The sequence below is a fragment of the Anolis carolinensis genome, chromosome 1 (assembly GCF_035594765.1).
Source record: "Anolis carolinensis isolate JA03-04 chromosome 1, rAnoCar3.1.pri, whole genome shotgun sequence".
Taxonomy (NCBI): Eukaryota; Metazoa; Chordata; class Lepidosauria; order Squamata; family Dactyloidae; genus Anolis; species Anolis carolinensis.
This window is the reverse complement of record NC_085841.1, coordinates 72,556,145-72,582,684: the sequence shown is the minus strand read 5'-3', so window position 1 is coordinate 72,582,684 and position 26,540 is coordinate 72,556,145. Positions and strand designations below refer to the sequence as shown.

The 26,540-nt window shown below is 37.6% G+C and overlaps 1 protein-coding gene across 9 annotated transcripts in view; it reads left to right on the top strand.

The window, feature by feature from the left end:
- Positions 1 to 21,391, top strand: part of arid1b (AT-rich interaction domain 1B) — a 473,172-nt gene extending 451,781 nt beyond the window's left edge. For 6 of the 9 annotated variants that reach the window (XM_062968971.1, XM_008123592.3, XM_008123599.3 and 3 more), the window contains 7 exons: positions 1,147 to 1,319; positions 4,007 to 4,157; positions 4,929 to 5,045; positions 8,824 to 8,920; positions 10,964 to 11,753; positions 13,233 to 13,363; positions 18,318 to 21,391. In XM_062968971.1, coding sequence (XP_062825041.1) covers positions 1,147 to 1,319; positions 4,007 to 4,157; positions 4,929 to 5,045; positions 8,824 to 8,920; positions 10,964 to 11,753; positions 13,233 to 13,363; positions 18,318 to 20,036 — 3,178 coding nt within the window. In that variant the 3' untranslated portion in view covers positions 20,037 to 21,391. The remainder of the gene's footprint in view (positions 1 to 1,146; positions 1,320 to 4,006; positions 4,158 to 4,928; positions 5,046 to 8,823; positions 8,921 to 10,963; positions 11,754 to 13,232; positions 13,364 to 18,317) is intronic. The other 3 variants (XM_008123587.3, XM_008123613.3, XM_008123606.3) reach the window with 1 other exon arrangement.
- Positions 21,392 to 26,540: the final 5,149 nt, after the last annotated feature.

The window sequence follows — 26,540 nt, the reverse complement described above, 5'->3', positions numbered from 1 at the left end:
CATTATATTGTCATGACACATAATAAACTCATGCTATTAAATTATTAAGAGCTTATGAAGTCAAGAATTGGCCTAAGATCCATATAAGCGAAACAGTGAGCCAGTCAAAGTAATAGATAAAGTGGTGGGTCTGATGTGGAAAATGCAAACGCAAATCCTTACTCAGCAGTTAAGCTCACTTGATGGCCTCAAAAAAAGTAACTATTCTTTCTTCTGAGATTAAAATGCCACTCTGAGTATCTTGGCATAAGAAGAAAAAGAAAGATTGGGCACTAGTCAAATTTTAAGTCCCAAATTTTAAAATAAACATTTTTTTAAAGACAACTCTTGCACAAGTACTTTGTTGTTAATCCTGGATGCAGTGGGGTCAGATATGGCAGGGTCAAAGCACTCAGGTTTTATTAGCAGGGATGGTAATGTAATAATAATAACAACAACAACAACTTTATTTATTCCCCGCCACCATCTCCCTGCGGGGACTCGGGGCGGCTTACAACGAGGATATGACAACAACACAGCATACAATGCACACAATCAACTAAAACAATGAGATTTAAAAACAATCCAATACAAGATTAAAACAACATAATAGTTACTTAAAAACCGGAACATCAAATTGTTCTCCACAGCAGAGGGTGACTAATACATCAATAATACAATAATGTTATGTGCCATCCTTCTAAGGTTTTCTTGCCCCCTGTGCTTGGCCAAAACCTTTACAGTACCTGGTGGAAGCAATAAAGTTTCCTGCCAACAGTGTATTGTCATAAACTCTCCTTGTCCATCATCTCAAGTATTTTTTCCTGACTTGGTCCTGGATGGATACTTAAAATGCATTGGTTTTTATAAAAGACCTATTTCTGGGAGCAATGAAAACCCAGTACTAGAGTTGGTTTCTTGGTACACAGCTGACAGGCTTTTTTTTTTTTACTCTCCTTGGTGACTTGCTTATGAGGGCTATCACTGTGAGCTTATATGTTTCGCAGTCTGACTTGACAGCACTGCTGTCAAGGTAAAACTTGTGATTTTCCAAGCAACAAAACTTACTGATATGTAGTGAAGACCATTATATAATGTGGTATCACAGGATATACTATTATGTTTCTGTAACAGTAACCCTTTTTCCCCTTCCTTCCATCTCTTTAGAAATAGTTCCATTAGTGTACATGATCCATTTTCGGACGTAAGTGATTCCACATTCCCAAAGCGAAACTCCATGACCCCAAATGCAGCCTATCAGCAGACGATGAATATGCCAGATATGATGGGAAGAATGCCCTATGAACCGAATAAGGACCCTTTTGGTGGGATGAGAAAAGGTATGTATTCTTGTCTGGTCATATTATTCCAGTGAATATGCCTGCATATGTATGCACATGTATAGGTGTGCTTTTTGTGATTCTTTATTTTGGCATCTAAAATGTTTGTCAGTATTTTCTGATTTTTCCCATCTTTCATAAGTAAGAAGCAGTAGTATTTCAGGCCATTTGTCACTGATATTTTTATAATTCATAATACATAGCCGGACTTACTGCTCCCAAGCCTGTTGCAAGGTGAGAGGGTGAAGTGCCAGGTAGCATGAAATGATGACTGCATTCACGCTGCCCAGTGTTGCCCCTTTCCAGTGTTCCCTGCAAGCCAAGGCATGTGGGAATAGCCAGGCAGTCAGGGCTGGTGGCCCTGCTTCAGAGGGACTGACTGGTTTCTGGCCAACCTGAGTGAAAATACCACCATCACCACCACCCGAAAGCCAGCTATATTGTTCAGTCAGCTATTAAGTCCAAATGTATAAAATATTATTGACCTGTTCATGTGCTTATGGACAGTGCACTCCATAGTAATATGAAGCATTACAGATTAATTTTCCAAATCCAGCACTATACGTGAACTCTAGATTCCTTGTTTGGTGCTTTGAAGCAAATCTGAATGATTTTACAGTAAGGCCCAGTTAGTTACATGAAATCCCCCCCCCCCACACACACACACACACACACTTTAAAGAATAAAAGATCCAAGTATCTTGAAACCTTGGAAAATAATAAAGTCTTTGCCTAGCACCACAAAGCACCACCATCAGTCACAGCAACCAGAAACACCAGTCCCAGTTATAAACTGGAAAGTGTCCGGGGAAAAATAGTGACCAAAGAGCTTCATACTCTAAAAAGGAGTACAAGGGTCCTAGGACTTCTTTTTCCTCACTGTATTGCTCAGTCGTTTAGTCGTCTACGACTCTTCATGACCTCATGGACCAGTCCACGCCAAAGCTCCCTATCAGCCGTCACCACCCCCAGTTCCTTCAAGGTCAAGCTAGTCACTTCAAGGATACCATCCATCCATCTTGCCCTTGGTCAGCCTCTCTTCCTTTTTCCTTCCATTTTCCCCAGCATCGTGATCTTTTCCAAGCTTTCCTGTCTCCTCATGATGTGGCCAAAATAGCTTTGCCTCTAATATCCTTCCCTCCAGTGAGCAGCCGGGCATTATTTCCTGGAGGATGGACTGGTTGAATCTTCTTGCGGTCCAAGGCACTCTCAGGATTTTCCTCTAGCACCAGAGTTCAAAAGTGTCCATCTTCCTTCGCTCAGCCTTCCTTATGGTCCAGCTCTCGTATCCATAGGTTACTATGGGGAATACCATTGCTTTGACTATGCGGACCTTTGTTGCCAGTGTGATGTCTCTGCTCTTCACTATTTTGTCAAGGTTGGCCATTGCTCTCCTCCCAAGAAGTAAACGTCTTCTGATTTCCTGGCTGCAGTCTGCATCTGCAGTGATCTTCGCGCCTAGAAATATAAAGTCTGTCATTGCCTCCACGTTTTCTCCTTCTATTTGCCAGTTATCAGTAGGTGTAGTTGCCATGATCTTGGTTTTCTTGACATTTAACTGCAACCCAGCTTTTGCACTTTCTTCTTTCACCTTGGTGATAAGGCTCCTCAGCTCTTCCTCACTTTCGGCCATCAGAGTGGTATCATCTGCATACCTAAGGTTGTTAATGTTTCTTCCAGCAATTTTAACTTCGGCCTTCGATTCCTCAAGCCCCACATGTCGCAAGATGTGTTCTGCATACAAGTTGAATAGGGAGGGTGAAAGTATGCAGCCCTGCCGCACTCCTTTCCCAATCTTGAACCAGTCTGTTGTTCCGTGATCTGTTCTTACTGTGGCTACTTGGTCTTTATACAGATTTCTCAGAGACAGACAAGGTGACTTGGTATCCCCATACCACCAAGAACATGCCATAGTTTATTACGGTCCACACAGTCGAAGGCTTTAGAATAGTCAATAAAGCAGAAGTAGATGTTTTTCTGAAACTCCCTGGCTTCCTCCATGATCCAGCAGAAATTGGCAATTTGGTCTCTGGTTCCTCTGCCTTTTCTAAACCCAGCTTGGACATCTGGCAACTCTCGCTCCATATATTGCTGGAGTCAATGTTTTGACTTCTGTATTGTATGTTTTATATGTTGTAAGCCGCCTTGAGTCTGCTTGCAGAAAAAGGCAGAGTAAAATTATCTTAAATAAATAAATAATCTTTTTGCACTTCATTCCAAGTCTAAGCTTTAAAAATTGAGACCACCATACTTTTATATTAACCCTAGAAAAACATCCTGTGTGTGTGTGTGGAGGTGGAGGGGGGAGAGATCCTGTGGAGAATTGTGCACATGCAGCTTAGTTAGATGAGTTTGTCCATCAGGCCCAGGACCAGTGCACAAACTCATAATTTATTCCATTTTAAAACGAAAAGAACTATGATTAGAAGACGATATGAGACCCATTATTATAACCTACAAATTGTATTTCACACTTAATCATTTAGCTGATATTCTGAACATTTGTTTTTAGTGTTTCTTTTGATAAATGCATCTCCTCAGTTCTCGTATCACTTGTTTGGTAACTGATAGTTCTTTACAGTGTTAGGTCTCTGGACATAAATAAAAACACCCTATAAGATTTCTTGAAAATGCAACTTTAAAGTCTAATATTAAATTTGTGCATTTGTTTATCTTTTTTTTTGTAGTGCCTGGAAACAGTGAACCCTTCATGACCCCTGGACAGATGCCCAACAGTGGAATGCAAGACATATACAACCAAGCACCCTCAGGAGCAATGTCAAATATGGGCATCAGCCAACGCCAGCAGTTTCCATATGGCAGTGGTTATGACCGAAGGTGCGTTACTCCACTTTCTTCAAAAGGCAGAAACCATAGCTGATTCAGCCATTATGAAAAATGTGTTGAATAAACATACTAGGAAGGGGAGTACACTAATAACCCCATCACTGTAGTCATGTATTTATTTCATTTTCTATATAAAATCTGTGATTTACTAAAAGTTTTAGTCTTTTTCCCCCATAAAAATTAGCAAGTGAGGGACATGACCAAAGAAGCATCTTTTGTGTTTGATCTTTCCTCTTTTCCATTTTTAGCAGTATTACTTTGTGGAAGTTGGTGTGTTGATGAATATTTTAGCCCCTGATAAAATTGCATGCCTATACATTTCATATTTTTTTTCACATTTCTTTATAAAGCAATGTGGAAGTGTTCAGGAGTAAACATACCCTTATCGCCAGGGCTGCCAGACATAAACACCTTTTCTCTAATCCAGGCCTGCACAACCTGTGGCCCTCCAGTTGTTTTGGACTTCAGCTTCCAGAATTCCTGACCACTTGGAATGCTAGCTAGGGCTTCTGAAAGTTGGAATCCCAAACACCTGGAAGGATAAAGATTGTGCAGGCCTGCTCATTTGACTGTGTGTTCCAGCCAAATAATCCAGTGTCCATCCAGATGTGGGTATCATCCATCCACACAGCATTATTTTCAGTAGGATGCATATTCACATCTTCATTCTGGCCCAGCAAGCATAACTACAATGCAATTAGCGTGAAATTCTTATACTATAGTGTTAGTGGTCACATATGAGGTTTCCTTTGTCATTTTTAGGTCGGATCATGGGATGGGTACTGAAGGCAGTATGGGAGCACCTGGTCAAAGCAACATGGTGCCTTCAAACAGTGACCCAAGCATGTACCCTCCCAACCATTACTCTGGGCAGCAAAGGTGAACAACAATTTAATGTGTTTGAAATAATCTGTGTCAACCAGATACTTTTTGAATCTTAAATACTACTGGACAGAAGTGGTGTTGCTCTGCAACCTATTTTTCATTTCATTGGGACTTTTGCAAGTCCCTGTGATAAGGTCCTTTGAGAACCATTTTGATAAAAGAGTGAGTGAACAGTGGATGGAATGTTTTTGAAATTCAGAAGATTGATGTTTTAGTTTTACTTAAAAATGGTTTCATTTTGGGCTAGGAGAGAATTTAATACCAAGACCACACAGAGCCCTTCTGTGTTACATTTCAACAGAATAATATAATACAGTATATCCATGTAAAGCATTGATCTTAACTTTCATTTTTTGAATTTGGATATGAAGCATTCCGACTCACAAGTTGTTGTTGTTTTTTTAGATTGTGACGTTTTATATACAATTGAACAATTGACAAGGTTTACTTGAAGTACTGTTAAATATTTGTCCTAGAATTCTCCAGGAAATAATATTCTATAGATCGCTTTGTAATCATAATGTCACCTTGTTTATGCACAGATTTCTCATGCCCACAGAAATCTATTTAAATCATGTCTGTTCCCTTATATCAGAAGCAAACCGGTGGATTTGTAAATTCATTCTCATTTTTAGAAGAATTTGTAATTTAATATCAGTAAGCCCATATAAGGGCCGCCTGTTAGCACAGCTTGTTAAACCACTGAGCTGCTGAACCTTCTGACCAAAAGGTTGGCGGTTCAAATCCAGAGGAGCGGGGTGAGCTCCCACTGTTAGGCCCAATTTCTGCCAACCTAGCAGTTCAAAAACATGCAAATGTGAGTAGATCAATAGGTACTACTCTGGCAGGAAGGTAACGGTGCTCCATGCAGTCATGCCCGCCACATGACCTTGAAGGAATCTATGGACAACGCCGACTCTTCAGCTTAGAAATGGAGATAAGCACCAACCCCCAGAGTCAGACACAACTAGACTTAATGTCAGGGGAAACCTTTACCTTTACCTTTAAGAGGTCATGTAGATAAAAATTAAATAACATTTTAAATATCTAAGGCAGCGGTCCCCAAACTAAGGCCCAGGGGCCGGATGTGGCCCTCCAAGGCCATTTACCTGGCCCCTGCCCTCAGTTTTAGACATAGGCTCGCCCAAAGTCTGAAATGACTTGAAGGCAAAACAACAACAATAATCCTACTTGATTATCTCATTGGCCAGAAGCAGGCCCACACTTCCCACTGAAATCCTGATAAGTTTACAGTATATTGGTTAAAATTATTTTTATTTTTAAATATTGTATTGTTCTTTCATTTACTAATAATGTAAATGAAATATTGTAAATGAATGATATGGTAATAATATAATATATTGTGTATACATATAATATTGATAGTAATATTATAATGTAATATAATATTTATTTATTTATTTATTTATTTATTACAGTATTTCTACCCTGCCCTTCTCACCCAGTAGGGGACTCAGGGCGGCTAATAATAATAATACAATGTAATAATATTGTGTAATATTACTAATAATATTACGGTATAATGGTATAGTACAACATAGTAATATATAATGCTAATATTGTGCTATGCTAATAATATAATATATTGTATGTACACACAACTTGTAAGCCGCCCTGAGACCCATTCGGGGTGAGAGAGGGTGGGGTATAAATGTAGTAAATAAATAAATAAATAAATAAATAATTGTTGCTGAGGGGTTTTTTTTGTTTTGTTTTGTTTTGTTTTTTGCACTGCAAATAAGACATGTGCAGTGAGCATATGAATTAGTTCTTTTTTTTTTTTTAAATGATAATTTGGCCCCTCTACAATCTGAGGGACCATGAATCGTCCCTCCACTTAAAATGTTTGAGGACCCCTGATCTAAGGATATGTTCTATCAAATGAATGCAGTTAACTGTCATGGAGTTACGGCTTTGCAAGATCTTTAGCTTTCTCTGCCATATAGTGCTGATGCCTCAGCAAACTTCAAATCCCAGAATTATGGAAATGGTGTCAAACTGCAGCTATTCTACAGTGTAGATGCACCCTTAGAGGAGAGCATAGATAATATTGGCACTCTGGCAGGCTTCTTGTACATTTCAGATGTAACGATTTGGAACTATTTATTGATTTTAAAGGCATGCACCAAGATTTCAGATTGGGTTGACAACCAGTATAGTTATGTAAGAACTGATGAGATGTGATTGACTGAGCCAGTTCCAAATCCGGTGGCTGTATTTTGAATTGGATGTAGTTTCCATATACCACACTGAAAGTTGTTTAATCTGGAGGCAATAATATTCATTCATTCATTCATTTTTAAACTTATTATCATCTCTTGACCTGCAAGGACCCATGTGACAGAAAGCAAAACAAAAAACATTGTTTAAAATATTAACCATAAATTGGTAAAACAGGTAAGGGTGCTGTTTTAAAACAATCTGTAACTATTTGTAAAGCTCCATTATAATCTATTACAATTCTTGTGACAAACTTTGTGATGGTAGTAGCGCTGCTGTTTCTATCATAACTATGCTAACTGACCACCATAGATTGTACAGTTTATTGCCCTGTTTGACGCTAATCTCAAATGTTTATTTGTTGAATAACTTGCATTCAAAATTGCATATAATGCGACTTTACTGTAAAAATTAGCTATGGTGCTTTGTGCAGTTATTAAGGTATACAGATCAAGTTTTAAGTTGCATCAAAAGCTGTTGAATTTGAAACATAATATATACTGAGCATATTCAAATTGCTAATTTATGTGGTCCTCACAATGTGCATTTTGATATTTATATTTCTTGCCCAAACAACATTGTTTAGTGTTCTATTTTAGTGATAAATACTATTACATTTTTAAATGGTTGCATACACATGTTTTTTAGACAAAACATTTCTCCTTTTTACACAAAGAATATTAATCATGTATTTTAACAAAATTGTGTGAAGAAAGCACAGTATTGCCTTTAGTTGACTTTGACTTGACTTAACAACAGGTCATCATAAATTGTATTATTATTTGTTACATATTCTTTGGAGTCCAAAGAAAATCAAGCTGACATATATTGTCTTCCTCCCCATTTGTACCATCAATAGTCACATAGGCCAAACTGAGAGATAATTACTGGTCCTACATTGCACAGCAAACTTTATTACCAACTGCAGAGCTGAATCTAGCTCCTCTCAATCTTAGTCTAGCACTCTAACCACTGTAATACTCTTCCTCCTAAATGTCAACATTGTGGCTCTTTGCTCATTTAGCCATTAACAGGGGTAGTAAATATTTTAGTTTCTTGCTTCCACCCCTGAGAACATGATCCTGAAATGCCAGCATTCCAGTCTGTGTGCAATTCACTAAATACCTACTCCACTCCTGTGAAGGGTAGATAGAAAGCAAGGATATGAACCACTCATATGTCCAGGCCACATTACATGGAATAGTAGGGAGACCCAGGAACTGTTACCTAACTATTGTACTTGATTTTTCCTTTCCACAGAATGGATCAAAATGGAATGTAATCTATTCTAATGAACACTGCTTTCTTGTGATGTAATTATGCATAACTGAATTTCCACTAAAGTATAAGCCATACAATCAACATCACTTTATTTAGAACAAGGAACTATTTGATACGGTAGAGCAGAAGAGACATACATGGAGGACAAGTTCAGTGTTTCTAAAAAAAACAGCTGTCAATTTCTGTTGACTTGGACATCATCAGTAGCTCTCCCCCCCCTTTTTTTTTCTTTTTTTTTCTTTTACTATAGGCATGAACCATATGGCCAGCAATATCCCGGGCAAGGACCACCTTCAGGACAGCCATCTTATGGAGGACACCAACCTGGAATGTTTCCACAACAGCAGGTAATCATCTCAGGTTATGGCATTTCCTTTGCAAAATCCATGCTAGAAATCCATGATAAAACTCCATTGGCCAACAACAAGGATATTTAAATGTAGTTGTGTCCATGTGTTTTTACTGGCACATATGGAAGGCTTCCTAGCTGCAAAAAGTTGATTCAGTGTATTACAAAGGATAGAAAACTGTCTATCTTATTTACCATAGCTTAAAGACTATAATCTCATTAAATGCAGTTGGTTTTCAGAGAATGGACTGTGTCTATTTAGGATTCATTAGATGCTAAATCAGCAGCTAAATCCAGAGGAGCTTTTGAGGTAACCAGGGCTATGTTCTTACCATTCAAAGTGTCTTCATTGCTTTCAAGAAAGTGCCATTAAGGGTTCATTTTATTATAAAGTATTCTTTGCTTTCTGCACTTCTCAGAACTAAAAAAAAACTTCTGGATGCTATAGACCAGGGGTCCCCAAACTAAGGCCCGGGGGCCGGATGCGGCCCTCCAAGGTCATTTACCTGGCCCCCGCCCTCAGTTTTATAATAAAATATTTTATATCATTTTTAATAATGTAATATATTGTATATACATATAATATTGATAATAATATTATAATGTTATACAATATAATACTAATAATAATACCATATAATAATATTAATTATATGTTATATATCACATATAATATTACAGTATAGTGGTATAGTTCAATAAAGTAATATATAATGCTAATATTGTGCTATGCTAATAATATAATATATTGTATGTACATACAGCTGCTCTGAGTCCCCTTCGGGGTGAGAAGGGCGGGATATAAATGTAATAAATAATTGTAGTAAATGAATAAATAAATAATTTTAGACTTAGGCTCACCCAAAGTCTGACATGACTTGAAGGCACACAACAACAACAAAAACAATCCTACTTAACTTGACTATCTCATTGGCCAGAAGCAGGCCCACACTTCCCATTGAAATCCTGATAGGTTTATGTTGGTTACAATTGGTTTCATTTTTAAATATTGTATTGTTCTTTCATTGTTGTTGTTGTTTTGCACTACAAATAAGACATGTGCAGTGTGCATAGGAATTTGTTCTTTTTTTCTTTTTTTTCAAAATATAATTTGGCCCCTCCACAGTCTGAAGGATTGTAGACCAGCCCTCTGCTTTAAAAGTTTGAGGACCCCTGCTATAGACGGTTGACTTATGGTATAAAACTGTCCTCCTGTCGATTTCATAACTGCCTCAACATTCCCAACTTAACACAAGCCAAAACACAAATCACTGTTTAATAAGACTATATACCCTATAATCACAGAAAAGCCAAAACTCCTCTTTGCTGAATTGAAACCATGATGTATTTCAACTTATGCTAGCCCTCTATTATTGAAAAATGGAAATAAACTGTTAGTAGTTACTTGCAATCAGAGTGGCCTGTCAGGAAAACCATTGCTAGCAATTTACCACTGTAGTCCCCACACCCTGATTAATGCAACTTATTAGACTTAGCAAGATTTCTTGGACCATGGCATAAGTAGACATGTTGAGTCAGTTGTTAACAAATCAATCAAGGCATAGGTAAATTGTACTAATTCAGTGGATCTACTTCATTGGGAAGTAATAAAAGGATATATGTGTGTGTGTGTCCTGATTTAAAATTACACATTAGTAGCTTATTTTGGCAGTTCCTTACTTGAGTATTAAATTTATTCTGAGGTGATACTTCAATGAATCATTCATCTAATGCTAAGCTAATACATGGCAAAGCTCTATAACCATTAACAGCCTTATGTGACAAGTCAAGTGTGTATGCCACAAATCATTACAATCAAGAAAAAACTTAGTAAAAGAGTGGTGGTGTTTTAAAAATCTTATCAGCGGAATTTAAATTAGGTTTAAAGTTATAAGGATGCTTCTTCAGATTTTTGCATTAATCAAAAAACTAAAACATGACCCAACTAAAAAAGAACATTGCTTACTCGAATTCAGAAATGTTGAAATTTCCAATAATGTTCATGCATTTTAACCTCATTCATATTGCTATTTATTTTTAGAACTACAAACGGCATATGGATGGCATGTATGGACCTCCAGCAAAACGCCCTGAAGGAGATATGTTTAACATGCCATATGGCAACCAACAGCAAGATATGTTTAACCAGTATAGCAATGCTTATTCTGGACCAGACAGGCGACCCATACAGGGACAATATCCATATCCTTATAACAGAGAGAGGATGCAGGGCCCCGGACAAATGCAACAACATGGAATACCTCCTCAAATGATTGGTGGCCCTATGCAGTCATCAGCCTCCAGTGAAGGACCCCAGCAGAACATGTGGCCAACAAGAAATGATATGTCTTACCCATATCAGAACAGGCAGGGCCCTGGAGGCCCTGCCCAGGCCCCGCCCTATCTAGGGATGAACCGTAATGAAGATATGATGGTACCCGACCAGAGGATAAACCACGAAAGCCAGTGGTCTTCTCATGTCAACCAACGTCAGCCTTCTTACATGTCATCCTCCGCTTCCATGCAGCCTATCACCCGACCTCCTCAATCATCTTACCAGACACCACCATCAATGCCAAATCACATCTCTCGAGCTCCAAGCCCTGCATCTTTCCCACGATCCCATGAAAATCGTATGTCTCCAAGTAAATCCCCTTTCCTGCCCTCTATGAAGATGCCGAAGGTTATGCCCACTGCTCCAGTATCACAGGCCACAGGCCCTCCAACCCACCCACCATCCATTAGGCGGGAAATCACATTTCCACCAGGCTCCGTGGAAGCATCACAACCAGTCTTGAAACCAAGACGAAAGATTACCTCAAAAGATATTGGTAAGAACTACACAAAATAGAGGCTCTATTTGAAGGTGCTTGATTTTGTAAATCAGTTTAGTTAAACTATAGATCTGTCCAAAGTTTTGTAAAAGGACTGACCATATTTTTCCATCTCCAATAATGTAATACAAAACTACACACTGCATATGCAGACTGCTAGTACCTGAAATGTCTTTGTTAACAGAGCAGGATGTCTTGTGTGAGGTGTTATGCATGCTACTGACATTTTGTACCTCTTGAGGATTACACAGAAAAAATCCTTTGGAATTTTATTTGATGAATTTCTTCTTATATAAAAGGACTAACTAATTTGTGGCTGCTAACAACAGAAGCTGTTGAGGTGTTAGTAATATCAGTGCATCGTTGTCCTTCTGGGGGTTTGCTTGTATTTCAGCAAGGTGACAACAAACAGAACAGTTACAGTATTTCATTACATAAGAAGGAGCCCCCAATGGTGCAGTGGGTTAAATCTTTGTGCTGGCAAACCTGCTGACTGAAAGGTCAGTGGTTCAAATCCTGGGAGCGGGGTGAGCTCATATCTGTCAGCTCCAGCTTCCCATGTGGGGACATGAGAGAAGCCTCCCACAGTAAAAGATCTGGGCGTCCCCTGGGCAATGTCCTTGCAGACTGCCAATTCTCTCACATCAGAAGTGACTTGCACTCCTGACACACGCAAAAATCACATAAGAGTCACACTTTTTCCCTCCTCCCCATTTTTTTAAGGAGAAAAGGGATGCAAGGTTCATACAATGACTATTATGCAGTGGAAAAAGCCCCTTTTGTGGGGCTTCTTTCACCATTAAATAGTCAATCTGAGGGTAAGCCATGTGGGCAAGTGATTGTTCACCTGACCGCGTGGGTGCGCCCTCAAAGGGGACTGCCACATGGGTGGGTAATGGTTCATCTGCACGGCTGCCCCTTTGCCATAAGTGCAATCATACCCTTAGTTCATTCATCCAGGCGAGGGAAGTAAGTGTCCAACTATTATGCAGGGAAAGGCAAAAATCCTATTTTGCCTTCCCCAAAGGAAGGTGCAACTTTTATGCGGTGGCAAATATTATGCAATGAAATATGGTATTTTGAAATAAGTGACAAATTCTTTATTTAACATCATACCAGAAAATATTTGTACCACTCATCCATCTCTTCACTGACAAGTCAGTACAGTTATTGAATAGGTATATCCTTTTCCCCCACCCCAATTCTCTTACAGTTGTAAGAACCATATAGTTTCATATTGTAAAAATACAGAAATATAACATGACATAGTAATTAAAGCAAAAGGAAAGCTGTATGCGAATGCACAAAACTTGTATACATTTTGGTTAATTAATGCAACATTTGATCATCTAAACTGGACTGCTGTGTATACTATGCAGTTCACATCATGGCCTGAAATAGAAGCACCATTGGAAATAGGCCCTTCAAATCTCCGTGCAGTATTCATACTCGTTTTTCAATGTTCTTATTTTCCAGTAACTCCTGAGGCCTGGAGAGTGATGATGTCTCTTAAATCAGGCCTTCTTGCTGAAAGTACCTGGGCATTAGACACTATTAATATCCTTCTGTATGATGACAGTACTGTTGCTACTTTCAATCTCTCTCAGGTAAGTTGGATATTTTTCTGAAGTCTTCTAATGCCTCATGTCCTAGTCAAAAGCTACCTGAAAACCATGCTCTTAATATTACAGTAGAGTCTCTCTTATCCAACATAAACGGGCCGGCAGAATGTTGGATAAGTGAATATGTTGGATAATAAGGAGAGATTAGGAAAAAGCCTATTAAACATCAAAATAAGTTATGATTTTACAAATTAAGCACCAAAACATTATGTTATACAACAAATTTATTTTTTTCAATTCATTTTTTATTAAAACTTATACATTCTTAAACATATTTGCAATACAGTTATGTATATCATAGCTCCTATGGTATTTTCACTCTCTAACTATATTACATACTCATATTATTTACCTTTTGTTACCCTTCACCTAGTGCTATCCCTCCACCCCAGACCAGCCATTTACAATATTTATTTCCAAAATTCCATTGTTTCTTTTACAAGTTTTCCCCCTTTCCTTCTACGTATACAAACTCTATAAATTTTCCCCATATCTTCCCAAAATCATCCTTTTTAATAACCTTCTTTTAATTTTAATATTACATGTCAATTTATCATTTATCGCAATATCCCAAATCTCCTTATACCATTCTTCCAATTGGCACTCCTCCCTTCCTTTCCATTTTTTGGCTATTAACAATCTTGCTGCTGTTACCAAGTTGGCGATTAGTTCCTTTAACTCTTTTGAAATTTGAATATTATCCATAAATGACAACAGTGCTATTTCAGGCGTTCCTATTATTTCTGTTTTGGTGATTCCCTTTATTTCTTTTAAAACGTTCTCCCCAAATTTTTGAACATATTTACAGGAGCACCACATATGTATATATGTACCGATTTCCTGACAGCCCCTCCAAGCACTGCTTAGAGTATTATCAATCTTATCAGTTTGATTTAATCTAATTGGTGTGAGGTACCATCTCCAAACCACTTTATAATAATTCTCTTTTATTCTTATAGACATGTTTTTTAATATACGCTTATTCCACATTTCTTTCCAGATTTGAGGGTGTATTTCCTTATTGCAATCTAACTCCCACATTTCTTTAAGGTGATCCTGCTCCTGCTCTTTATCTATTAGCGATTTGTAAATATCACTTGTTATACCTTTAGTTCTTTCTTTTCCTTCCCTTCCCCCCTTTGATTAATCATCTTCTCAAATTTTGTAAGTTCTCCATCTCCCTTATATTTCTTTCTTATTTCCCTTGCCCATCTTTCCAATTGTAGAACTTTATACCACCCAATACTCCCTGATAGTTGATTCCTTATCTCCCCTGGATGTTTCATTTTTGGTTCCCGATCCTTTAATTTCATCATTCCTTTTTCTTTAAATTTTCTTTCTAACTCCCTTTTGAGATTTATTGGGAATTTTTTTGTAATTAACACCGGTGTTAATGGGGAGATCGGTGGTATTAGTTTTTCTTCATACTTGATCCAGATTTCTAATATATTTTTTTAAAAGGGGTTCCCTATTTTATTATACCATTTCTTCTCCGAATTCCTGGTTTTCCCTATGAAGAAAACATTCTCTAATTTCATATTTATATCTTTACTCTCTTCTTCTAACCACTCTAAATCCTCTTGTCCTATAATCCCTTCAATAATATACCTTAATTGATTTGCCATATAGTATAGTTTTAAGATTGCTATTCCCAGACCTCCATTCCTTTGTATTTTATACCATTTTTCTTTATTTATTCTAGCCCTTTTATTCCCATTACAAAAGGTATTTATCATATTCTGCCAATTTGTAATTTCGCCAGTTGAAATTTTAATAGGTAGCATTCTAAACAAAAAAATTATTTTGGGTAATATTTTCATTTTTATTAATGCAATTCTACCAAACCAAGACAGTTTAAGCTTGGTAAATTTAGCCAGAGTATCTTTGACATTTTTTCTTAATCTGATTATCTCTTTCTAAATTGCCAATTTCTTTAGATATATTAATTCCTAAGTATTTTATTGACTTCTTTATTTTTATTCTACACAAACCCCCTTCTCTTATTCTCTCTTCCTCTTCTTTAGTGTAATTAAATAATAAAATTTCTGATTTATTCCAATTAACTTGAAGGCCTGTGACTTCCCCAAACTCTGTTAAGTGTGTTTCTATTCTTTTTAACTGTTCTATTGGATTTTCAAGAGATAATAGCGTATCGTCTGCAAATAAACATATTTTGTATCTTCCTTCCCTCCCTCTCCCCTTTATATTTGTATCTTCTCGTATCATATTTGCTAATATTTCTATAACTATTGCGAATAAGGTAGGTGAAAGGGGGCATCCCTGTCTTGTCCCACAGGTTAATCTTATTTTCTCTGTTAGGCCATCGTTTACTTGAATTGCGGCATAATTAGTTGAGTATAATTTATCAATCAATCCTCTAAATCTCTCTCCTAATCCAAATTTTTCTAATATTTTTTTAATGCCACCCATGAAACGCAATCAAATGCTTTGAATATATCTAGGGCCAATATCCCTGCCTTTGATTTTTCCCCCTTAATTTTATGAATTATATTTAGTACTCTTCCCACTAGATTTGACATATTTCTTCCAGGGATAAATATACAACAAATTTGACAGAAAAAGTAGTTCATTACACATTAATGCTATGTAGTAATTACTGTATTTACGAATTTAGCACCAAAATATCATGATATATTGAAAACATTGGCTACAAAAATGCATTAGATAATCCAGAATGTTGGATAAGTGAGACTCTACTGTATATCAGTATTTGTAAGGAGCCCCAGTGGCGAAGTGCGTTAAAGCACTGAGCTGCTGAACTTGCAAACCGAAAGGTCCCAGGTTCAAACCCCGGGAGCAGGGTGAGCAGCCGCTGTTATCTCCAGCTTCTGCCAACCTAGCAGTTTGAAAACATGCCAATGTGAGTAAATCAATAGGTACCGCTCCGGCAGGAAGGTAACGGCGCTCCATGCAGTCATGCCGGCCACATGACCATGGAGGTGTCTACGGACAACCCCGGCTCTTCGGCTTAGAAATGGAGATGAGCACCAACCCCCAGAGTCAGGCATGACTGGACTTAACGTCAAGGGAAACTTTTACCTTTATTTGTCACTGTTCCTTCTTTCAGAGTCACTTGTTCTTAAGAAGTGAGAACTCCTTCCACACAACATTTCTACACCCCTATTGCCTCCACTGCAACCAACAAAAACCATTTCAGAAATGCAATGTAGGAAATTGTAATTGTATGATGAAACAAATTACACCAATTTGCTCAAGTAGATGTACCTTCCATTTCTTCAGCAGCTGTTTTCAATCCCAGCCAGTATTTTTGTGGTTCAACATTTACTGTTTTTCATTGTGTAATAGTCACAATTTTATGCTTTAAAAAAGGCAGGTACAACCCTTAAGCAAAGAAAAAAAATATTTTGCTGGCTTCTGTGGGTTTTTTTTTTAAAACTGTCATATCTCCAAGAGACAGGGAAAGAGGAGGGGTCCCAGCCAGCTCCAGTTCTGGATGTGTTTTTTAATGCAACAATTAAGCAAGGAAAGGCAAGAAACCATTTTTGGACCGGAAAAAGGAATGTGACGATTATGTGGTATTGACTATTATGTGGTGAAATATAGAATGTTGCATATAGCTTTCATTATCACAAAAGAGAAGCTCGATAATGCCTTGAATAGAATTACTTTCATCATTAAACACATCAGACAATAATAAAAACCTTAAAGAGTTTTTCATTGTCATGAAGACCATCTTGGCCACTAATGTCTTCTTTCCTCTTATTTTGCCAGAAGACTAAAGTGAGTCAAAGAATTGGAACAGACATGGTGAAAGAAAGAACATTAACTATTTGTGTATAATCTGACAGCTCGCTGTTTGTGGTCACCATACGAAAAGACTCTTCCAGGAATAAGATTCATGTTCCGTGAATTTAGTTTTACAGAAAATTTGAGAATGTGTCAGTGCAGAAGACTTGCACTTCGATACAGAAGACACATACGCCACAGGGCACAAGAGGCAGTTTGAACACCCCTTTGTGATCTACCAGTGTTACTTCATTTCTATTTTTTTTAGTGATATGGTCATTACTTCTGAATCCAAGTGTTTTTTAACCCTTCTTTATATCTTCATTCACTGGTGGTGGCGCAGTGTGTTAAAGCACTGAGCTGCTGACTGGACTTAACGTCAGGGGAAAACCTTTACCTTTTAACCTATATCTTCATTCACACATTTAGTTTCATCCACTAAGCCATATATTTTTCACAGCATGGGATATGAAACATTAATGCTTGAGTTTGGATGGAGATGGTCCAGCTAATAAATAATGTTGTATGATGGAGGAGGCATCACTTCTATAACTCTGCTGACTCACTCAACCAGTGGTTCTCAACCTGTGGGTCCCCAATGTTTTGGCCCACAATTCCCAGAAATCCCAGCCAGTTTGCCAGATATTAGGATTTCTGGGAGTTGAAGGCCAAAACAATTGGGGACCCACAGGTTGAAAACCACTGTACTAGATCCTTGGCAAGAAGTAAATATATGTGTGGGGGGGGTCTTTAAATCCCCCCACACACACACACACTTTCTAAACGAGAAAATAACTATAGGTTGCATCTAAGGCTGAGATGGAGAAGTGAGGGGACCTGAGACCAAATGAATTCAATGTCACCCTACCTACAGAATGGCCTCTTTGATTGTCAAGATCAGCCATGAATCACACTTCAAAATTGCCTGTTAATGCAGTTTTAAGGACCTCCAGGGAGACGGTGTTATCTCAATGGGGAATCTTGTGTGTACCACCAAAGAGGCAATTTGAATGTTCATATTACAAAGATGCAGCTATACAGTTGTTTTATGTCTAGAATGAAAGGTAGATGGGAAGAAAAATTGAAACCTTAAAAGAATGCCTATTACAAGCAAAATAATGCTATATATTCTGACATATTTTCTTGTTTTTCCCTCTTTTTGTTTCCTCAGTTATCTGGTTTTCTTGAGCTTTTAGTGGAGTATTTTAGAAAATGCCTCATAGACATTTTTGGGATCCTAATGGAATACGAAGTGGGTCATCCAGGACCAAAACTACAAAATTCAGCTCAGACACAGGATAGCCAATCTAATACACAAGGTGCCAGAAAAGAGGATGAAAACAATGATGAATGTATTGATTATTTTGCTGAATTTGAGGATGAGGAGGAAGATGAAAATGAAAACACCGAAGCAGAAGAGAAGAGCACTGTTCTTGCTCCGCCTGGTGCCACTGCTGATCCAAGTGAGAGGCCAAAACAAGCCAGTAAATTTGACAAGCTGCCAATAAAAATTGTGAAGAAAAATAATCTATTTGTTGTAGACCGATCCGACAAGCTAGGACGTGTTCAGGAATTCAACAGTGGACTTCTCCATTGGCAGCTAGGTGGGGGTGATACAACTGAGCACATCCAGACTCACTTTGAGAGTAAGATGGAGATTCCTCCTCGCAAGAAGCCACCTCTTCCATTGAACTCTTCAAGTAAAAAAAGGAATATAGAGGGTAAAGGAGAATCAGAAGAACAGCAAGACAAAGGGATATCAGCCACCATAGATGATGTCTTGTCAGCTCGTCCAGGAGCGTTATCTGAAGGGTCAGATTCTAATTCTCATACAGATAGCAGTAAATTTCCATTTGGAATCCATCAAGCCAAAAGTCATCGAAACATCAAGCTGCTAGAAGATGAGCCACTGAGTCGAGATGAGGCTCCTCTATGCACCATAACCCACTGGCAGGACTCTCTGGCCAAGCGTTGCATCTGTGTGTCAAATATTGTTCGCAGCTTATCTTTTGTGCCTGGCAATGATGCTGAAATGTCAAAACATCCAGGCTTGGTGCTGATCTTGGGAAAGTTGATCCTTCTCCATCATGAGCACCCAGAAAGAAAACGTGCACCACAGACATATGAAAAAGAAGAAGAGGCGGACAAAGGGGTGGCCTGCAACAAGGATGAGTGGTGGTGGGACTGCCTTGAAGTCTTGAGGGATAATACATTGGTCACATTAGCCAACATTTCTGGGCAGCTAGACTTATCTGCTTACACAGAAAGCATCTGTTTGCCAATTTTGGATGGCTTACTGCACTGGATGGTGTGCCCTTCAGCAGAGGCACAAGATCCTTTTCCAACAGTGGGGCCCAATTCAGTCCTCTCACCTCAGAGACTTGTACTGGAAACCCTGTGCAAACTCAGTATCCAAGACAATAATGTGGACCTTATCTTGGCTACTCCCCCATTCAGTCGTCAGGAGAAACTCTATGCTACTTTAATTAGGTACGTTGGGGACCGCAAAAATCCAGTCTACCGAGAAATGTCCATGGCACTCTTATCGAACCTTGCACAAGGGGACACTTTAGCGGCAAGGGCAATAGCTGTGCAGAAGGGAAGCATTGGAAACTTGATAAGCTTCCTTGAAGATGGGGTCACTATGGCCCAGTATCAGCAGAGCCAGCATAACCTCATGCACATGCAGCCTCCACCTCTAGAGCCACCTAGTGTAGACATGATGTGCAGGGCAGCGAAGGCTTTGCTGGCCATGGCTCGGGTGGATGAGAACCGTTCAGAGTTCCTTTTGCACGAGGGCCGTTTGCTGGATATCTCAATATCTGCTGTCCTGAACTCTCTGGTCGCATCTGTAATCTGTGATGTACTTTTTCAGATTGGGCAGTTATGACATAAGTGAGAAGCCAAGCATGTGTGAGTGGAGATTGAGGGTCACATATAACTGGCTGTTTTCTGTACTTGTTTATCCAGTGTAGGAAGAAGGAAAAAGTATCTTTGCTCCTCTGCCCCATTCACTATTTATCAATTGGGAATTTATACAAAAATATTAATTTGAACATTTATGGAATTAATATTTCCTGTCTATGTGTATAAGTACATCTTTTTATTTTTTTTAACGAAAGTCTCTGTCTAGTACATTCAAAAGTCACATTTCTTTTTTCATAAATATCCTTTTTCAGTGTCTTCTCCTCATATTTGTATCACATACTTTGAGAGGGGAAACAAACCAGATATTTGGGGTTACTGCAAAATATTCTTTGATTGTGGGGGGAGACTCAGAGCTCTGAAACGCAAAAGTGAAAAAAATACTAAGTACTGTGTGTTTTATTTTTCAAGAATGAAAGAAAACCCAGCCACCCTTTATGCCGTTGCCCAAAGCGCTCTGTGCAATAGAAGAATATTAGTGATGTAGGTGTAGCGGATCAAAGGAAGGGTTCGGTCCATAGTCTGCATATGAAATTACCTTGGTTTCTCCACAGGAGAATGGTTACATTAGGCTAGAAGCAAAACAAATTCTTTAGGGAAGTTAAAACAAAAACCTGAAGATGATCAATGTGAATTGCTTCCTCACCAGAACTGTCACATCAGTATCTATTGTTTGACCTTCCACAATGACAGTTCTTCACAATTCCTTTTAATCATTTTTTAATATTTTTTATTGCCTGAAGGCAGTGATGTATATAGAAGTTGTACATTGAACATACCCTCATCTTTTTAAAAAAAATAAATACAAGGATTTCCTTTTTTCATGATGTGGTAAATACAAAGTGATTGTAGACTTAATTTTATTATTATTATTATTATTATTATTATTATTATTATTATTATTATTATTATTATTATTTTGGGCCATGTCTCCAAAACCTAACAAAAAAAAAACCCACCACCACGAGGGTAATGTACAAGTTTCTGTATGTATAAAGTCATGCTCTATTTCGGAAGAGCAATTGCTCACAACTTGCTTTATAAATCAAGATGTGGAAAATGGTTACGTATGGATTGATTTAAGAAAATGGTTACCAGTCTACAGGAAAAAATACATATACAGGAAAAAAGGAAGAAACACAACTTCAAAGATTTTTCAGTGAGAAGAATCTGCATTTGTATTTCAAAATAATGTAGTTTAAAAAAGACAAAAAAACTTGATGTAAATTCCTCCTTTTCCTCTGGCTTAATGAATATCATTTATTCAGTATAAAATCTTTATATGTTCCACATGTTAAGAATAAATGTACATTAAATCTTGTTAAGCACTGTGATGGGAGTTCTTGGATAATGTTCTCACTTCGCCATGACATCAAATCAGTTCAGTTACTGAAGGTGCTGCTTTTTCTTTTTGCTGACCATTGATCATGAATTATTTTCATCTGAAGTTCAAACAATGCAACAAAGTAAGAAAAATAATAGCTACTAGTCTTTACTTTTAAAATAGTCCAAAGAAGATGACAAGGACTGGCAATGTATCATTTCCACTATATATCAACAAAAGTTAATGCATTCAACCAAAAAGATTTTTTAATCAAATAACCTTTGTTTTTCTCCTTTTAAAAGAGCTGGCAGGAGTTAGCTTGTAATTTTATCCGTACAGCTCACATTGAATTCACACTCATTACAGTGAGCCAGAGAGTTGCTCACATAAGTCCTGATGCTGAGACAGAGCTCATATGTCCACAACAGCTACCACCGTTTCAAATGTGTATTTCTTTGCAAAATAAATGGGGCATCATTTCTTTGAAAAATGAATGGGACTTCCTATACACAGAATGGCTTTGTATGCACATCAAACTACTTCCAAGGCACAAGGTTCTTATTTCTACACAATTTGCTACTATACTGGTGCCCTTGTTGACCTTAATGAGATTTAGGGACAATCTGTATACTGTCATAGAACTTGAGGAGCTACATTTCAATGCATGATTCTAATACTGAATGAACAACCAAAGACGTAATGCTAGTGCTTCCTTAGGAGGAATATTCCTTTGGGAATTACTTGTAGTTAGGTCCTTTTTTCGTCCCTTGCCAGAGGAGAGTACAAAGAAGCTACAGGGGAAGTTGTGTGCCTCTCAGTATTGTGAGACGTGAATTAGGCCTTGGACATTTCCTGAACAGAACAAGGCCTACAGGGTCACATCTCAAGAGCTTCTGTTTTTTAAAAGGTCAAACTAGTATCACTTTTCATATTATGAAACTATTTTTCAGTGCTGTTGAAGCATAATTTCTTGCTATTTTGCCAAAGACAGAGACGGGTAGGAACTGCTGCAAATTTCTACTTTTCTTTTTGGTAGTAACTGAGGGGCTCCTCGAAAATATGTTATCTCAGGAGGCATTTCGATAATCTTGTTCATATAGCTTGCTCTAACACATTAACACAGAAGATAATTTCTTGGACAGACAAAGTACATACTATTATCCAAGTCTGACACGTGACTCCCCTGTGTCACAAAAAGTAATTCTTCCTTCTATTGTAATCTATTCACTATTATATCACCCATGGTAACAGTCTCTTCTTACTCTTTGTCTCTTGCATAATAATGCTTTCAAAAATATATGTTAAATTATAGCCCACTTGTAACTGCATGTCATGAAAAGAAGCAGATTTAAGAAGTTACAAAAACTTTTAAAGATGAAGGGATATCAATGTCTTTTCAATTTTTAACCTGTTCCCCTATATTGATCTTTATTGCTTCCTCGTACATTTTTAGTGTACTGATATAATTAGCTGACCTTTTAAAAAACAAGAAGGAAAGGAAAGACAATCTGGAGGCTGACATGTTCCCCACCCCATGCTCTGGTTGCCCAAAACGCAGTTCTGGAGCATTATAACTGCAACCACATCCAGCCATTAAAATGTACAGATCTGCTTTTAAGATACTTGATTAAAATGAATAAAAGTCTGAATAGTCAGGACAATCCAAACATTTCCCTTTTTCGGAAATGTTCGGATTTTGGAATATTTCCGTAAAGTAATAATAAAGTAATAATAATAATACTTTATTTATATCCCACCCTATCTCCCCAAGGGGACTCAGGGTGGTTTACAACAGATATGGCAAACACTCAATGTTGTGAGAAGCTGAACAAAGACAAAAACTACCAACCCCCCAAATCCCAAAAACAAATCCACATCTAAATCAAAAATAATATACAAAACGTATAACAAAACAAGATATTATGGCAGTGGGATCCAAATCTAAACATAAAATGCATTGATATTTCATATATGCCTAGTCTGTTTTGTACACATTTTTAACAATGTGTACTAAAAGGCAGCCAGAAAGCAAAGGTATTATCTCAATACCAAATGTAAACAATTTTGGAGCACTTCAGATTTCTGGATAAGTGATAGTCATCTTTTACTGGATCTGGAAAAAAAGGAACAGACTAGGTGCTGTTCACAAATGTCACTTCTAAATGCTTCAGTTTAGTTATGAAAGAGCAAAACATTTTAATGGCATCAATAGGTAAGAAAAAATTATATATATACGGAGCATATATTTCAAAATACTTCGGTCAATTATACTGGTGGTTCACTATTTTAACAAAAATGTCATGAAAATATTACTTGCTGTTTCAGAGAAGATGAGGAATTTATTATAAAGGACCAAGTAATGTATAGGGTATGCCAGATCAATAGTAAAATCTAAATACGTAACATTTCTCTTTCAGGGAGTTTGGAAATTAATTCTTTTAAAACAAGAGACATCCTTTACATTTCATGAAAAATGAGAAAATGTGAAACCTGCAAAAGAACAGGAACAACACATATTTTTCAACTGTATATTAATTAGTGCTATTACTTTTGAGTTTGATCTGGTTTCTTATCTTTAAACAGAAAAGGCTTTTTTTCTTTTTTCCTCTTTGTTGCACACCATGTGATGGCAGCAGGAAGCATGAAGGTGAAAGGAATTCTTACTGCTAGTGTACCTTCTCTGTACTCTTTTGGGGGTATTTTGCTTTTATGTGTTAAGCACATCTATATATGTGCCCTTTAAGTTCAAGGAGAGAAAGGTGAAGAAGACACAAATAATGTAACACCAATAGACAACATTTTGAGTTTTATTCAGGTGTGTTCCCAGGACCATTTTTGTCGCATTGATAGAGCATGGTCTCACAAGCATGTCTCTCTTTCTTTATTGTGACCTCTCTTCTATAATTTAAAAAATGGAAGATTGTGTGACAATACTCAAGCTACAGCAAAGGAAAAAAAGCGAGGAAGGAAATGGGAGACAGATTGACCACAGTTTTCCTTGTTGAATTAGAGTTGCCAAAGTTGAAGTCAACTTGATAACAGTTGGTAACAAAACATAACAGATGACTTGCCTGCATTTGAACCTCCATGTGGTAAGTGTAACAGAAAAAAATCATAACTGTTACCAGCCTCCCATTCTACTTTAAAACTCTTTGTACTTATGGTCTGTCTGAGAAAGAATCAAATTGACCACTGTAGTGAGCTACGCAAACAAGGGTTCCATGAATGAAAATTGCTGAATGTTAGTATATTATGATTACCCTGTATCAGATGGGATACATTCCAAGACCACCTGTGAATACCTGAAACTGATAAATAATGAGCTCTGTTTTTCACTATTCTGAATTGTACTGGAGGACTTAGGCTCACAAAGAATTCCAGAAGGGAATATTATTTGGAGTGTAAATGTAACCATGGATATTGAGCCTGTGGATAAGGGGGGTCATTCTCTACTGTGAATGTACTTTCCCTGTTGCTTTCGTGTATGCAGTTCTTCTTAGGAGAATGTATTCAAGCTTTTTAAATTATTACATTAAGTGGTTCTGCATCTTTAATTTCCTTAAGAGTTACTTTTACTTGTTGGTTAAAGAACATTTGGGTGAACTACAGCATATTTTGGTGAGGCTAGTAATGCTGTTACACTGTAATAAATACAGTGGATCAGCTTCTTTCCCTCGCTGTTATTTTTTTCCCCTCACTATAATGTTTCCTCAAATACTTTGTAATCCTTACAATAGTTTTTGGCATAATTAGGTAATGGTCTATCAAAGCATAATAACCACCTTTGGCCTATCACAGCTAAACTCCAATTGTCTCTCTTCCTATGCAAATCCCGTTCATACTTTGCTCCCTGGTTGCCTCTGTCAGTACAGCTCCCAAAGTTGTTTTCATGGCATCTCTTACTTGCGTAATCTTACTTTTTAGATCGTTGATTGGAGGCATTTGTCGGGTTCCTAAGAAAGTCATGATTTCGCTTCTTGAATTCACTTACAAAAAAGGTTAATACCGAATTAAATAAATATGGAATGTGTGGTTAAATGCTTTAAAAGTAGATTGTTACATCTTCTGCAAAATCTCCCTTAGTCCTAGCTGACAGCTTTTTTGGTTCCAATGCCCATTGTCACATTTAACAAGCGCACAATGTTGTTTTAACATTTGCAATAAAAAGGATTTGCAATATTTATGCATTTTAGGAATTGTGTCACATATAAGTAAATTGATACATATATTTTATATTTGAAACTACAGATTATTTTAGAATGATCCATTAAATCCCTTACCAAAACTAGTGTCTAAAATCAGATTTTGTGTATACTCTCCACAGGATCACAGGCTTCTCTACTAAGTTATTTTTGTTAAAATTCTTCATTTTAAATATTGTATTGTTCTTTTTTTTCTTTTTACACTACAAACATGATATGTGCAGTGAGCATAGTAATTGGTTCATTTTTTTCAATTAATTCACACAAACATTCTCCATCAATCTGCCACTGGCCCAGCCCCTCTGTCAAATTTTAAAATGCAAGTTCCTTAGGGTTCCACGAGAAACCTTTCCTTCAAATAAGGGCTCCGCTGCTTTAGAAGACTGAGAGCCCCTGTTCTACTTGGTCGCTCAAAACAAGAAATAAATAGCCAGGTCTTTGCCATGATTGGCAAATCAAGATCCGAGTCTCGCAGACACAACTTACAGTTCTCGTAGTGTTAATCTGAGTTAATCATTTGATTTTTTTCAGCAGCACAAATCTCTTAAAATTTTAAAAGACATTTCTGTACTATGTGTTCTAAAATAGTGTTGTGGTGTTTTAGTTATAGCATGATCGTTATATCTTTGGATTCAATAGCCATACATCCTGCCCCAGCTAGAAATCCCCTAAACAGCAAAGTCAAACTATTCTACGCTCATATAAATCAGTGTCATGTATATGTCAAAGGAAGGTTTTGGAGCCAAAATTACGTATTTTGAAATGACCCATGGTTAAGTCAAGGCTCATTCTGCAGAATGTGGGAAAGCACCCACATTGCCTGAGGGTTCCAGCCATCCCAGCCCCCACCGTTTCCCTGTCCAGGCCTTCAGAAATACCAGAAGCATCGCCATGGTGGTGGGAGTCTGTGCTTCTTTTAGATTCTCCCAGGACACACTGTATT